Here is a 12,580-nt window from a genome sequence, read left to right as displayed (position 1 = left end):
CCTAAGAAAAGCGGGTATGTTGCCTGCAGCCCCTTTAAGGCCCTGGACAATCGCTGTTTTTCACCATTTAGGAAGTACTCTGTTCCAGCTTCTTTTTGGGTTCAGAGTGGATGACTTGGCATTTGGCACGGATTTGCCCATTTGCTTTATCCATTAATTTAGTAATTTTATGCTTCCATCTACATTGCTAATGCTTTCTATCGTGGTGTCATCAGCAAATGTGGACATTGCTTTCTGCCCCATCACAATGTGATTCCATGAATAAATACAGTGAATAGTTGACGCTCCAGGGTTCCACGGAATCAAAGAATTCCTACAGTGCAGAAGGAGGCCGTTGCGGCCTATCGAGTTTGCACCAACCTTCTGAAATAGCACCCTACCTAGGCCCGCTCTCCCGCCCTATCCCTGTAACCCCATAATCTCACCTAACCTGCACATCTTTGGATATTAAGGGGCAATTTAGCATGGCCAATCCACCTAACCAGCACTTCTTTGGACTGAGAGGAAATTGGAGCACCCGGAGGAAACCCATGCAAACCAAGGGGAAAAGTGCAAACTCCACACAGTCACCCAAGGCCAGAATTGAACCCAGGTATTTGGTGCTGTGAGGCAACAGTACTAACCTCTGTGCCACCCCTGTCAAAAAGATTAATTGGCCATTATCTCAGCTGCTGTTCATGGGATCACATTCAAGTTGTTTGCAGCAGTAGCTGTATAAGTTGCTATACTGCAAAAAAAAAAAAAAACATTGGCTTTCCTTGGTGCACTGAGAGGATCAGGCTAGACACAATATTTCCCCTTCTGAAACCTTGAGTTAGGAAATAATGCTCTTGTTTTTTCCTTGTGACTATTTGAGAAATTCGTTTATTTAGAATATGAACTATTTAATGCTCATCCTTCGTTTATAGCCAGTATGCAGCCATTATAATTTTGTCTCTTTTCCGCATACCAAACTCTTCCCCATTGGTTTCAACTAATTCTAAAATGTGGTTTTTTTTTTACAAGTTGCCTGTATCAATCGATACAGTGAAAGAAATGATGGAGTTGGTAAATCAACATCTTCAGGAATTTAATGGAGATGTGCTTGACCCTGGAGAAGAAATAAATGAATGTTCCCAGACAGCTGAAAATGACATTTCATTGGAGTCATTACAAGTTAAACACTCCACTCCATCTCCAACAAAGCTTACTCCATCACCAACCAAAAGTTACAAGGTAAATTTAGTATTGCAAATCGACTTGAGTTCTACAAATGACAGCATGGTGTAGCCCTCCATTTCATATTGTTAGTCGGGAAATAACTTTTGTATTGATGCTACCCACCCCCCTCTTTCCCCCCCCCCCCCCTTTTTACATGCCATGTACTCTGCATTGTGCTCTCAAATCATGGCATTTCATTTTCATAGAATCCCTATGATGCAGAAGGAGGCCATTCGATCTGTCGAGTCTGCACCCGCCTTCTGAAAGAGCACCCTGCCTAGACCCTATCCCCTGTAACCCCACCTTAAGTTGGACACTTAAGGGGCAATTTAGCACGGCCGATTCACCTAACATAGAACATACAGTGCAGAAGGAGGCCATTCGGCCCATCGAGTCTGCATTGACCCACTCACGAGCCTGCACTTCCATCCGATCCCCATAACCCAACAACCCTATCTAATCTTTTTGGTCACTAAGGGTAATTTAGCATGGCCAATCCACCTAACCTGCACGTCTTTGGACTGTGGGAGGAAACCAGAGCACCCGGAGGAAACCCATGCAGCCACTGGGTGAACGTGCAGACTCCGCACAGCCAGTGACTCAGGGAATCGAACCTGCGACTCTGGTGCTGGGGAGCCACAGTGCTAACCACTGTGCCACCGTGCCATCCAATGAAGTGGAAGCTGTTACTTTGAACACCATTTTAACCTTTAAATGCCATAATAAAAGTTCTAAATGTATAAGCTATACCATTCTGAATTTTTCCGTGGGAGAAAAGATTTTATAAATTGATGTAAAGCTTAATTCCTCTTTCTTCAGTGGTCTCCAAAAACTCCCCCTCGCTGGGCTGAGGATCAGAAACATTTGTTGCAGATGCTTTGCCAACAAGTCGAACAGCTAAAGGTATATAATCTGTGGAAATTTTGAAATTTTGTGAAGCTCGTGATGGCAAACTGGTGAAATTATGCATATTTTCCCCCTTTTAACTTGTTTGGTTCTAATGCTACTTATTTTTCAGCATAACTATTAGTGATTTTTAACAAGTTAAAGGCAGCACGGTGGCGCAGTGGGTTAGCCCTGCTGCTTCACAGCGCCGAGGTCCCAGGTTCGATCCCGGCTCTGGGTCACTGTCCGTGTGGAGTTTGCACCATCCCGTGTTTGCGTGGGTTTCGCCCCCACAACCCAAAGATGTGCAGGGCAGGTGAATTGGCCACACTAAATTGCCCCCTAATTGGAAAAAATGAATTGGGTGTTCTAAATTTATATATTTAAAAAGAAATTTAATCAGTTACTCTATATGTTCTGGTCAATGCCTATGTTGTCTTACATTGCTGGAATAAGATAATGTCTGTTTTTAAAAAAAAGTCACATTATGATCAGTTGAGATTTTTTCCCACAATGCTTCAGGGCGAAGTGCGTGAACTGAAGCTAAATGGTTCAAATTCAGTTGAATCACCACATCCACGATGGCACTCGGACCGTTATTCTGCAGATACCCATCCAGAAAGCTACAAGGGTACCCATAATTTTCAAGGGGCACCTTTAACAGGTAAATCCAATACTGTGGCTGTGACTTCCATATGCTGAGGGGAGAAACTATCAAACTTTTATTCCTTGTTGCAAATGAAGATGTACTATCAAAGTTACCATGCATCATAAAATAAACTTTTCTAATAACCAGGTGCAGCCATTATGTTTAACCGTATGCACAGGTGTTCAAAATAAGCAAATGTAATTTGTCTGTAAATGAGACAACCATTTTAAATTGGACTGTTCTAGTTAGTTTGGGTAGCTTGAGGTTTTTAAAGGCTTTTGAGGTAGTTCCAAATAAGATGCATTGATTCAGTTCATAATCTTATTTCATGTGAGGGTTTAAAGAATTAATTCTGAAGTAGAAAGTGATTTAAACGCAAAATTTTAATTTCCCAAGAATGGTGAACCAGATTGCTTCTGTTTATAAAAAAAAACAATAAAATAAAAAAAATACCTTCAGTACAGCAGTTTTTGGCTTGTGCTGATAATTTCAAATAAAATTGTTTATAATAAGTATTTAAAAGTATTTTTTTTTGTTTGGTTCCTCAGATTAACACTGGTGTTTTCTGTTAATAGCCATTGAGACATTTATGTAAAAGACACAAACTAACAAATAAACTCTTAGTTTCTACCTCAGGACCTTCTGTGTTCTACAATCAATCACCAGCATATAATTCCCAATATCATCCTGGAGCAGCAAACAATGTAACTCCAAACAAGGTACCTAACAGTATGATGTACAGAATTTGGGATATGTGTGTGCATCGACCATCTAATATTTGACAGTTGTTTTCCTTAAAATAGCCTCCTGCATATGGAATTGGTCGGATTCCACCTCAGCAGTCAATGTATGGATATCAACAGCAAACTCCTGCACCTCCTGTTCAGACCAACTCAGCTTGTATGTATTCGCAGGATATGTATGGAACACCGTTGCATTTTGAATCTCCTGCAACTGGATTACTTTCACCATTTGGTGATGATTACTACAATCGTGGTGTTCCACACACCAATACAAACCCACCATTGCCAGAGCCTGGTTACTTCACTAAACCATCAATGGGAAGGCAGCTGACTAAGCCTATAGAAAGTAAGGGGATGGAATTTGGAAAATGCAACCAACAAATACAAAATGAAACCTCAAAGGCTTCTTCGGTTACTGGAATAATGCATTCCACACCAGCTACAACATTCAAATTTAACTCTAATTTCAAGAATAATGAGGGTGATTTTACATTTTCATCTCCACAGATGAAGACTCAGGCGCCTTCTTCATCAGCCAGTGATAGTCTTCTGGGCATTTTAACTGCTGGTAGAGGTATAAAAAGTGACCAAATTGTAGGACACATGTTTACACAAGAAGCAGTACCTGATCGAGGAGGCTTCTTTTCCCTAAGAGGGCCGGACCCTTTTGATAACTCTTCAGCTCAAAAGCAAAATAAAAATTCATTCAACAATGTTTTGAGTAACCAGACATTTGGTTTCAAGGATGCTGGTAGGATGACTGGAGTCAGTGTAGAAGACAAAGTTGGTGAAAGTGATGGGGACAGTGTTCCTGATGAAGATGGTCCACATTTTGAACCAGTTATACCACTCCCTGACAAAGTAGATGTGAAAACTGGAGAAGAAGATGAAGTAGTACTGTTTTCCAACAGAGCTAAGCTCTTTCGTTTTGATACTGAGACCAAAGAATGGAAAGAACGAGGCATTGGACACGTGAAATTACTACAACACAGGGCATCTGGCAAAATCCGACTCCTAATGAGACGGGATCAGGTTCTTAAAATCTGTGCAAATCATTACATAACAGCAGATATGAAATTGAAGCCAAATGCAGGATCTGATAAATCATGGGTCTGGTGTGCTTTAGATTATTCTGATGAAATGCCGAAACCCGAGCAACTTGCTGTTCGATTTAAAACTGCCGATGAGGCTACACTGTTTAAAACCAAATTTGAAGAAGCGCAAACCTTGGTTAAAGGTCAAAAGTTAAAATCGAGCAGTCTACCCGGTTCAGAAAAGAAAATTGGAATCAAAATCAGGTCCGAGGACACGGGTGCCATGAACTCTATAACTGAAGAGTCTGGATTTGGTGCTCAGTTCATCAAGAAAGATGGCGAATGGGATTGTAGCTCGTGTTATGTTCGGAATTTGGCGGCTGCTTCTGTGTGTGCAGCTTGCCAGAGTCCTAAAACCATTATTCTAAAACCGGGTTTACCTTCAATTTCACAAACCCCAGTGCAAAATGGAAGTAACATTGGAGAAACTGAGAAGATTGCTACAGTTTTTACTAAAACAATAGGATTTGGTGACAAATTTTCTAAGGATGGCCAATGGGATTGCAGTGGGTGTTATCTCAGCAATGCAGCCATCTCATCACATTGTGTTGCTTGCCAGGCACCAAATGTCAACAACAGGGATGGCATTTCTTCAACCATTCAGGCACCTGCAACATTTGCATTTGGTACTAAGAAAGACATTTCAAAGCTGGCTGCTCCTGCTAGTTTTGGCCCACAATTTGGAAAAGCGGGTGGCCAATGGAACTGCAATGTATGTAGTGGCAGAAATGAAGCAACTGCACTAAAATGTGTATCTTGCCAGGCACCAAGTCCATCATATAAAGATTCTGGCGCATCGTACAATGAACCAGCAACTACCTTTAAGTTCGGTCTCGGCAGTGCGTCTATGAAAACACCAAAAGGATTTGATGCATTTAGCAAAAAGGAGGGACAGTGGGATTGTGACACTTGTTTGGTAAGAAATGATGGAAATGTGGCAAAATGTTCAGCCTGTCAGACTCCCAAGCCTGATGGCAACATGCCAGTTACATCTATGGGTCAATCTGCATCAGTATTGAAGCGTGGTGAGAGAACATCTGCACAGCCAACGTTTGAAGGATTGTTTGCCAAAAAGGAGGGACAGTGGGATTGTGACACTTGTTTGGTAAGAAATGATGGAAATATGGCAAAATGTTCAGCCTGTCAGACTCGCAAGCCTGATGGCAACATGCCAATTACATCTATGGGTCAATCTGCACCAGTATTGAAGCGTGGTGAGAGAACATCTGCACAGCCAACGTTTGGAGGATTGTTTGCCAAAAAGGAGGGACAGTGGGATTGTGACACTTGTTTGGTAAGAAATGATGGAAATATGGCAAAATGTTCAGCCTGTCAGACTCGCAAGCCTGATGGCAACATGCCAGTTACATCTATGGGTCAATCTGCATCAGTATTGAAGCGTGGTGAGAGAACATCTGCACAGCCAACGTTTGAAGGATTGTTTGCCAAAAAGGAGGGGCAATGGGATTGTGCCGCTTGTCTTGTAAGAAATGAAGCAAATGTGATAAAATGTGTAGCCTGTCAGACACCTAACCCAAACAGTAAAGCGGGAGGTACTTCAACTGCTATTGCCCACTTCGATGTTGCCAGCGTTTATACTAAATCTGATACACCTGAATCAGGGTTCAAACTTAACTTTCCTGCAAGTGGAGTTAAATTTGGCCACAGTAACAGCTCAACGACTTTCCAAGTTGACGCATCGTCTTCAAGACCATTTTCTAGTACAACATTTGCATTTTCTTCATCTGGTGGTGGATTTAAATTTGGATTGCCTGATACGAGCAAGGGCTCGAGTGATGAAGGTAACCAGCCACGACAGGAAGGATCGGCTGCGCTCTTTTTAAAATCTTTTGCTGAACAGCAAAAAGAGAGAGAGCGGATGCATTTGAAACCTGGTGGAGACCTAAATCAAACAATTGATACTTCAAGCCAAAGTGAAGATTTTTTTCTGGGTAAGGATGCCCAAATCTCTTCCTTTGCTGATCTTGCAAAAACTGCAGATAAAGAATTTCAGTTTGGTCAAAAAGATCCTAATTTCAGAGGTTTTGATGGAGTGGGTCAGAGGGTGTTTTCAAAATGCAGTGCAAGAGCTGCTTCTGCAGAAGATGAAGATGATGAATTGTACAAAACTGAAGATGGGGATAATATTCATTTTGATCCTGTTGTTCTTATGCCTGAAAAAGTAGATCTCATTACAGGTGAAGAAGATGAAACCGTACTTTACTCGCAGAGAGTTAAACTATTTAGATTTGATACAGAAACCAGCCAGTGGAAGGAACGTGGTGTTGGAAATCTCAAAGTTCTCCAAAACAAAGCTAATGGCCGGCTTCGGATACTAATGCGCCGAGAGCAAGTTTTCAAGGTGTGTGCAAATCACTGGATCACCACCACAATGAATCTCAAACCATTAATGGGCTCTGATAGGGCATGGATGTGGTTGGCCAGTGATTTTTCAGATGGTGAAGCCAAACCAGAGCAGCTGGCAGCAAAGTTTAAGACTCCTGAGCTAGCTGAAGATTTTAAAGAGAAATTTGAAGAATTTCAAAGGCTATTGCTGGATATTCCACTGCAGACACCTCATAAATTATTAGACAATGGTAGGACTGCTCGGCTAATACAAAAGGCGGAAGAGATGAAGAGTGGTTTAAAAGACCTGAAACATTTTCTGAAAGATGAAACTGGAAGGTTGAAAGATGAAGGAAATGTAATGATAAGTTCTGTTTCTGAAAGCAACAATACTTCTGGTTTAGTAATTAAACCACATTCCGAAAGTACTGGTCCTACATTGGAGTGGGATAATTACGATCTGCGTGAGGAAGCCTTGGATACAAGTATATCTAGCACTGCATATGGGTCCCCTGACACTAGCAGTCCGGTGAGGAAAAACCTCTTCCGCTTTGGCGATTCAACAACTGGGTTTAATTTTAGTTTCCAGCCAAGCTTGAGTCCGTTAAAATCTCCCAAACTAAACCACAGTGGGTTGTCTGTGGGTACAGATGAAGATTCGGAGTGTGGACAAGAGGAGGAGAAGGATGTTCAGCATTTTGAGCCAGTCATTCCACTGCCTGATTTGATTGATGCATCAACAGGAGAGGAAAATGAGCAAGTTATCTTTTGCCATAGAGCCAAACTTTATCGATATGACAAAGAAGTATGTCAGTGGAAAGAAAGAGGAATAGGAGACCTGAAGATTTTACAAAATTATGATTCTAAAAAAGTTCGGATAGTTATGAGACGGGACCAGGTGTTAAAAATTTGTGCTAATCACTGGCTAACGCCAGAGTTAAAAATTGAGCCCATGAAAGGAACAGAAAAGGCCTTTATTTGGAGTGTTATGGATTTTGCAGATGACGAGGCAAAGATGGAACAGTTAGCTGTACGATTCAAGCAACAAGAAGTTGCTAACTCTTTCAGAGATCTCTTTGAAGAGGCTAAGAAGGCGCAGGAACAGGGAACATTAGTCACTCCATTGTCTTCAAGGGGGAATACACCAAGAGAATCTCCATGTGGTAAGATTGCAATATCAATGCTGGAAGAAACTATTAAGGAGGCAACAGAGCAAACAAATACATGTGTTGTACTTCCAACCAATCCTGTCAAGTCAGCAAGTACTTGCTTGGCAGAAGCACCATCATATGTCTCTGTGTCTCCTCCAAAATTTGTATTTGGATCTGATTCTGTGAAGTCCATCTTCAGCACTGAGAAAGAGAGGCCTTTCACTTTTGGTAGTTCAGCAACTGGATCCTTATTTGGTTTCAGTTTTAAAAATGCAGATTCTATATTAAAGGACCAAGTACAAAATGGCTCCTCTGCCACGAAAAACCAACTGCAGGAAGTAACAAGTGGTGGATTTGATTTTCGTAAAGCAGCTGCATCTCTATCAAAGTCTACAACTACAAGCTTGTTACCTTCAACTGCAACAGAATGTGTTGAAGCTGCTTTTCCAACGAAGGATAAATCCAGGCACACTGCATTTATTATGCCACAAGCTGGTAAGTTGCTGTAGTCTTCAAAAAATATTATGTTAGCATACTTGTTTGCTTTGGCCCAGTTTGACTGCAGACAGCCCATTGGTCCTCCTATCTTTGACAAAGCTGTGTCTGATCACTTTTTCACTTCCATTAACATGCACACTTATACCAGCTATATATCCCCCTACAATCATCCTGTTCTCCTACCACTAATTACTATTTCCCATCTTGCCCCTGTCTTTTTCTGTTGCCATTTCTCATCCAAGTCCCTTCAGTGCATCAGTGCTATCTACTGCTATCACTTCCCATGACAATTAGTTTTCCCATTGAGTAAAGAAATTAATTCTAAATTCTTTCTGGTTTGCTGTGACTATCTTGTGTATATACCACCTTGTTCCATATTCCTCCACAAGTGGGAATAGTTTCTCAGCGTCTACTTAATAGACACCTCCATAATTTGAAAAAAAACTCTTGTCAAGTCTTTTGATCTTTACCAGTAAAGAAGACCAGTTTTTCCTTCATCTCAATTCTGATAACATCCTTGTACATCTCACGTTCTTCAGTGTTTTAATATCCTTATTATATAGTGATCCCAATTGCGCACAGTAATGCAAATGCAAGCTAATCACATTTTAAATTTAATATATTATTACTTTCTATTGTTCTAGAAATTACCCATAGTATTTTACAGGCTAAATTGCTGTACAGCTTGTGTTTATTAATTCTCAGGCCTCCCTCTTCTGATATCCCATTAGGTTTCTTGTCCTACAAGAAATGTGACCTCCCTATTTCTCCTACCCCATCATTTTGCCTCAAACTCTGAAATACCAACTCAAAACACCACTGCCATGCTCTACTTTATTCATTCAAATGTCTCAACTAAACCCTCACAATGTTTTAATGATTTTCGCCTCTGAATTAGTTTTACTGTGTTGTAATCTGACTGGGAAGTTATAATTGAACAAGGAAATAAAATGAAGTAATAAATCAGTTATTACAGCAAGCTATAGGGGCTTATTGTTAAATGATATAGTTTAGGGATTGCCTGACAGTATGTATCAAACAGATATTATTTTACACATGCCTACAAAGATTAGATTATGTCACCTCCTACCTGCTCTTTGAATTTGCAAAGCTGGGGTGACCCTTACAGGTGGGTTGGCTTATAATTTTCTGCCATGTCTTGTAAATTAACTTTACTCCTTCTCTTGTATCTTTCTATTGTATTTGACAGTGCAGTTTAGTGACTAGTTCATGTTTTCTAAGTGCACTTCTGTAGTAAGTTGCTGAACTGCAGTGTTTTCCCCCCCATTTTTCCTCCAATTAAGCTGAGCAATAATCTGTATGTATGTATGCATGAACAGGGTAAATAGTGGATGAGTGGTACAATTGCAGATTGAGCAAATTTTGTTTTCAGTTTAATGCATAAATGGTTATTGCTATTTGTAGTGTTAGCATGGGTACATAGCAACGTACAAAATAAGAGCAGGAGTAAACCACTCGGTCTCCTTGCCTGTGCTGCCATTTAAGAAGATCATGACTGACCTGACTGTGGTTTCAACTCTACCTTGCTGTTTACCCTCATCCCCTTTGTCATCCTTGCCAATCAACAATCTCATTTAACTCTGCTTTAAAAATAATAAATGACCTAGCCTCTACTGCTCTCTGTTCTGCAGACTAACTAACAATCTGGTGACAGGAAAATATTAATTTGAAGGATTTCATAATTTGAAGAATTTGCTAACAATATTTTAATTTTTTAAAATTGTAACAGTAAGTTGCATGATAAATCACTGCTTTGGCTTCCTGGTGTGACATGGTCCACTAGAAAAGGTTCTTGTGGGTACTATGTATAAAAACGCTATTTGAATTAATCCAAGTAAATTGAGTGCCGAAATAAACCTAATGAAACAAATTTGATTTTTGAAAATTATGTTGGAAATTATTTCAAGTACATGGAAATGATCATCCACCGTCAATTGTTTTGTTGTTTTATCCTCTATCTTGGCAACCCAAGATTTTAAATTTGCATTTATTATTGGGGGGGATGCAATTTCTTTATTAGAGATAGCGTATGTAAGTAATTAGACCAAGAGAAATATGCAGTGTGAAAGTATGGTTGTAAATTAGTACCTTACATTTGAGAAGGGTGTCTTTCTCTTGGCCAACTTTTTTGCATCTAGACATTGATACAGGAATTCTTATTTTTAGGATTTAATTTTAGCCTTTTCAAATCTAATCCGTCGGCTTTTTGGACCAGCACATCTGTCCCACAGTGTGACAATAAAGGTATTTCTGGTATCTTGAGCAGCAACCTAGCATCAAAATTGCAAAATGGTACTGCAATGGTGTGTTTAATTTTTTCAAATAGTTCTGATCCAGCATAGTCTAACTCCTGCATGTCTTTTTGGCCTTTCCTTGGGAAAATACCTTAATGAGCATGTATTTTTTTTTTAAAAACTGTTTTGTTTATGGGGGAAGAAATGGTAATGTCAGGACAAATTTGCACTTCAGCGTTAAATGGGTTCAAATCCAATGTTTTCTCTCAAATGTCTTTCTGCAAAACCTGACTTGACTGGCAATTTTGGGCCACCCTTTTTCTTTACTCAGTTTTGTTCACATAACTTCTGTTGAATTGTTGCATGTTTTCTGTGAAGTAACATCTGACTAGCTAAGTTAACAATTTCAAAACTGGTTTTGTGGAAATACTTTAGAACCACCACTGACCATGTGCATTCCTTCTCGCTCTTTTTATTCTGTCTACTGCCTCTTGAGCTCTGTGCTGTTCACTCCCTTCTCAATGTTCCATATTAACATTTTTCCCTCCATTCACCTTGCTTTGCCATGGTTTTAGAACTCTAGACTGGTCACTACCTGATTTGCTACCTGATGGTTTTTTCCTAGATGGGCTTCCAGCTTCCCTTTGGTACACCCAATGCATTATTTGCCTTGCTTAGTCACTCACTCCACCAACCTCCTCTGTCCCCCCCACTCCATAGTACCCCAAAACAGCACCCCTTATTCCTCTTTCGTACAATTTCTGTCCACCCTTTAGGAGCAAATGTCTGACCCTCTGTCCACCTTGTTCTCTTTTTCCACCAGACTCTCAATTAGCCATTCTGCATCTGTCCCTTGTGGTGAAAGCGATTGCTATCCTGGATAAATTGTAGCACCCTTCATGGTGGCTACCACCATGCTAATGTACACTCAGCTAAACATTCCCCCATCTTCCCTGCTGTAGCAGCTGCCAATATTACTCAGTGCTCACCCCATCTTGGCCCTCTCCCAGAATTCTGCAAAATAATATCATCTTGGGTGTTGCACTGCTTTCAATCATCCTAACGTACTGCTATAGCAAATCTGCCGCTAACTTGCTCACCAGTTTCTCCTCCATCAAATCTCTGCACCATAATTCCTCATCTTCAGTTATTTCAGTATTTACCTAAATTGCCCTTGGGCACGATCTCCTACCCATCAGTTTCTGCATTCCTGTCCTCACTCAACCTCAGCCCACCTATTTCCCCCCACCAAGATCCACAGAAACCCTTTATCCTTAGAATCTTGTGAAATGTGACTGAGATTTCTATTACTGACAAGTCTGTATCATAACATTATGACCATGACCCGCTGCACGTGTGACATTCAGTACAATTGTGGCTGAACTTCTACATCAATTCCACGTTCCCACCATACCCTCATTTCCCTTGTTTCTCTCAGTTCCCAAAAATCTCAAAATTCACCCTTCAATATTCACATTGACTGAGCATCCGCATGTAAACCACCGAGAAAAGAGATTTCTCATCTCAGTCATCAACTGGTCATTATCCTGAGACTACACCAAGTTCTAGACTCTCTCCAACCAGGAATGGCCTCTCAAAGCCTAACCTATCAAACTCTTTTGCAATAGTGAGTTCACCTCCTTTTCTGAGCTATGGGGAATATAGGTCATTTTCTACTCTCTTTCTCCTTCTAGACAATCCTCTCACCCCTAATTCAATCTAGTGAATCTCCATTGCACTCATTCCAAGGTACTTATAT

The 12,580-nt window shown here is 40.5% G+C and overlaps 1 protein-coding gene across 3 annotated transcripts in view; it reads left to right on the top strand.

Annotated features, from left to right (window-relative positions):
* The window catches only part of ranbp2 (RAN binding protein 2), a 75,595-nt gene that overhangs the window by 31,569 nt on the left and 31,446 nt on the right, over positions 1–12,580 (top strand). For 2 of the 3 annotated variants that reach the window (XM_038817875.1, XM_038817873.1), the window contains exons 16-20: positions 1,006–1,215; positions 2,020–2,103; positions 2,608–2,749; positions 3,359–3,453; positions 3,538–8,563. In XM_038817875.1, the coding sequence (XP_038673803.1) occupies positions 1,006–1,215; positions 2,020–2,103; positions 2,608–2,749; positions 3,359–3,453; positions 3,538–8,563 (5,557 nt within the window). The remainder of the gene's footprint in view (positions 1–1,005; positions 1,216–2,019; positions 2,104–2,607; positions 2,750–3,358; positions 3,454–3,537; positions 8,564–12,580) is intronic. The other variant, XM_038817874.1, reaches the window with a different exon arrangement.

The sequence above is a fragment of the Scyliorhinus canicula genome, chromosome 14 (genome assembly GCF_902713615.1).
Source record: "Scyliorhinus canicula chromosome 14, sScyCan1.1, whole genome shotgun sequence".
Lineage (NCBI taxonomy): Eukaryota > Metazoa > Chordata > Chondrichthyes > Carcharhiniformes > Scyliorhinidae > Scyliorhinus > Scyliorhinus canicula.
The sequence above is the reverse complement of the archived record's forward strand: the minus strand, read 5'-3'. Positions and strand labels throughout refer to the sequence as shown.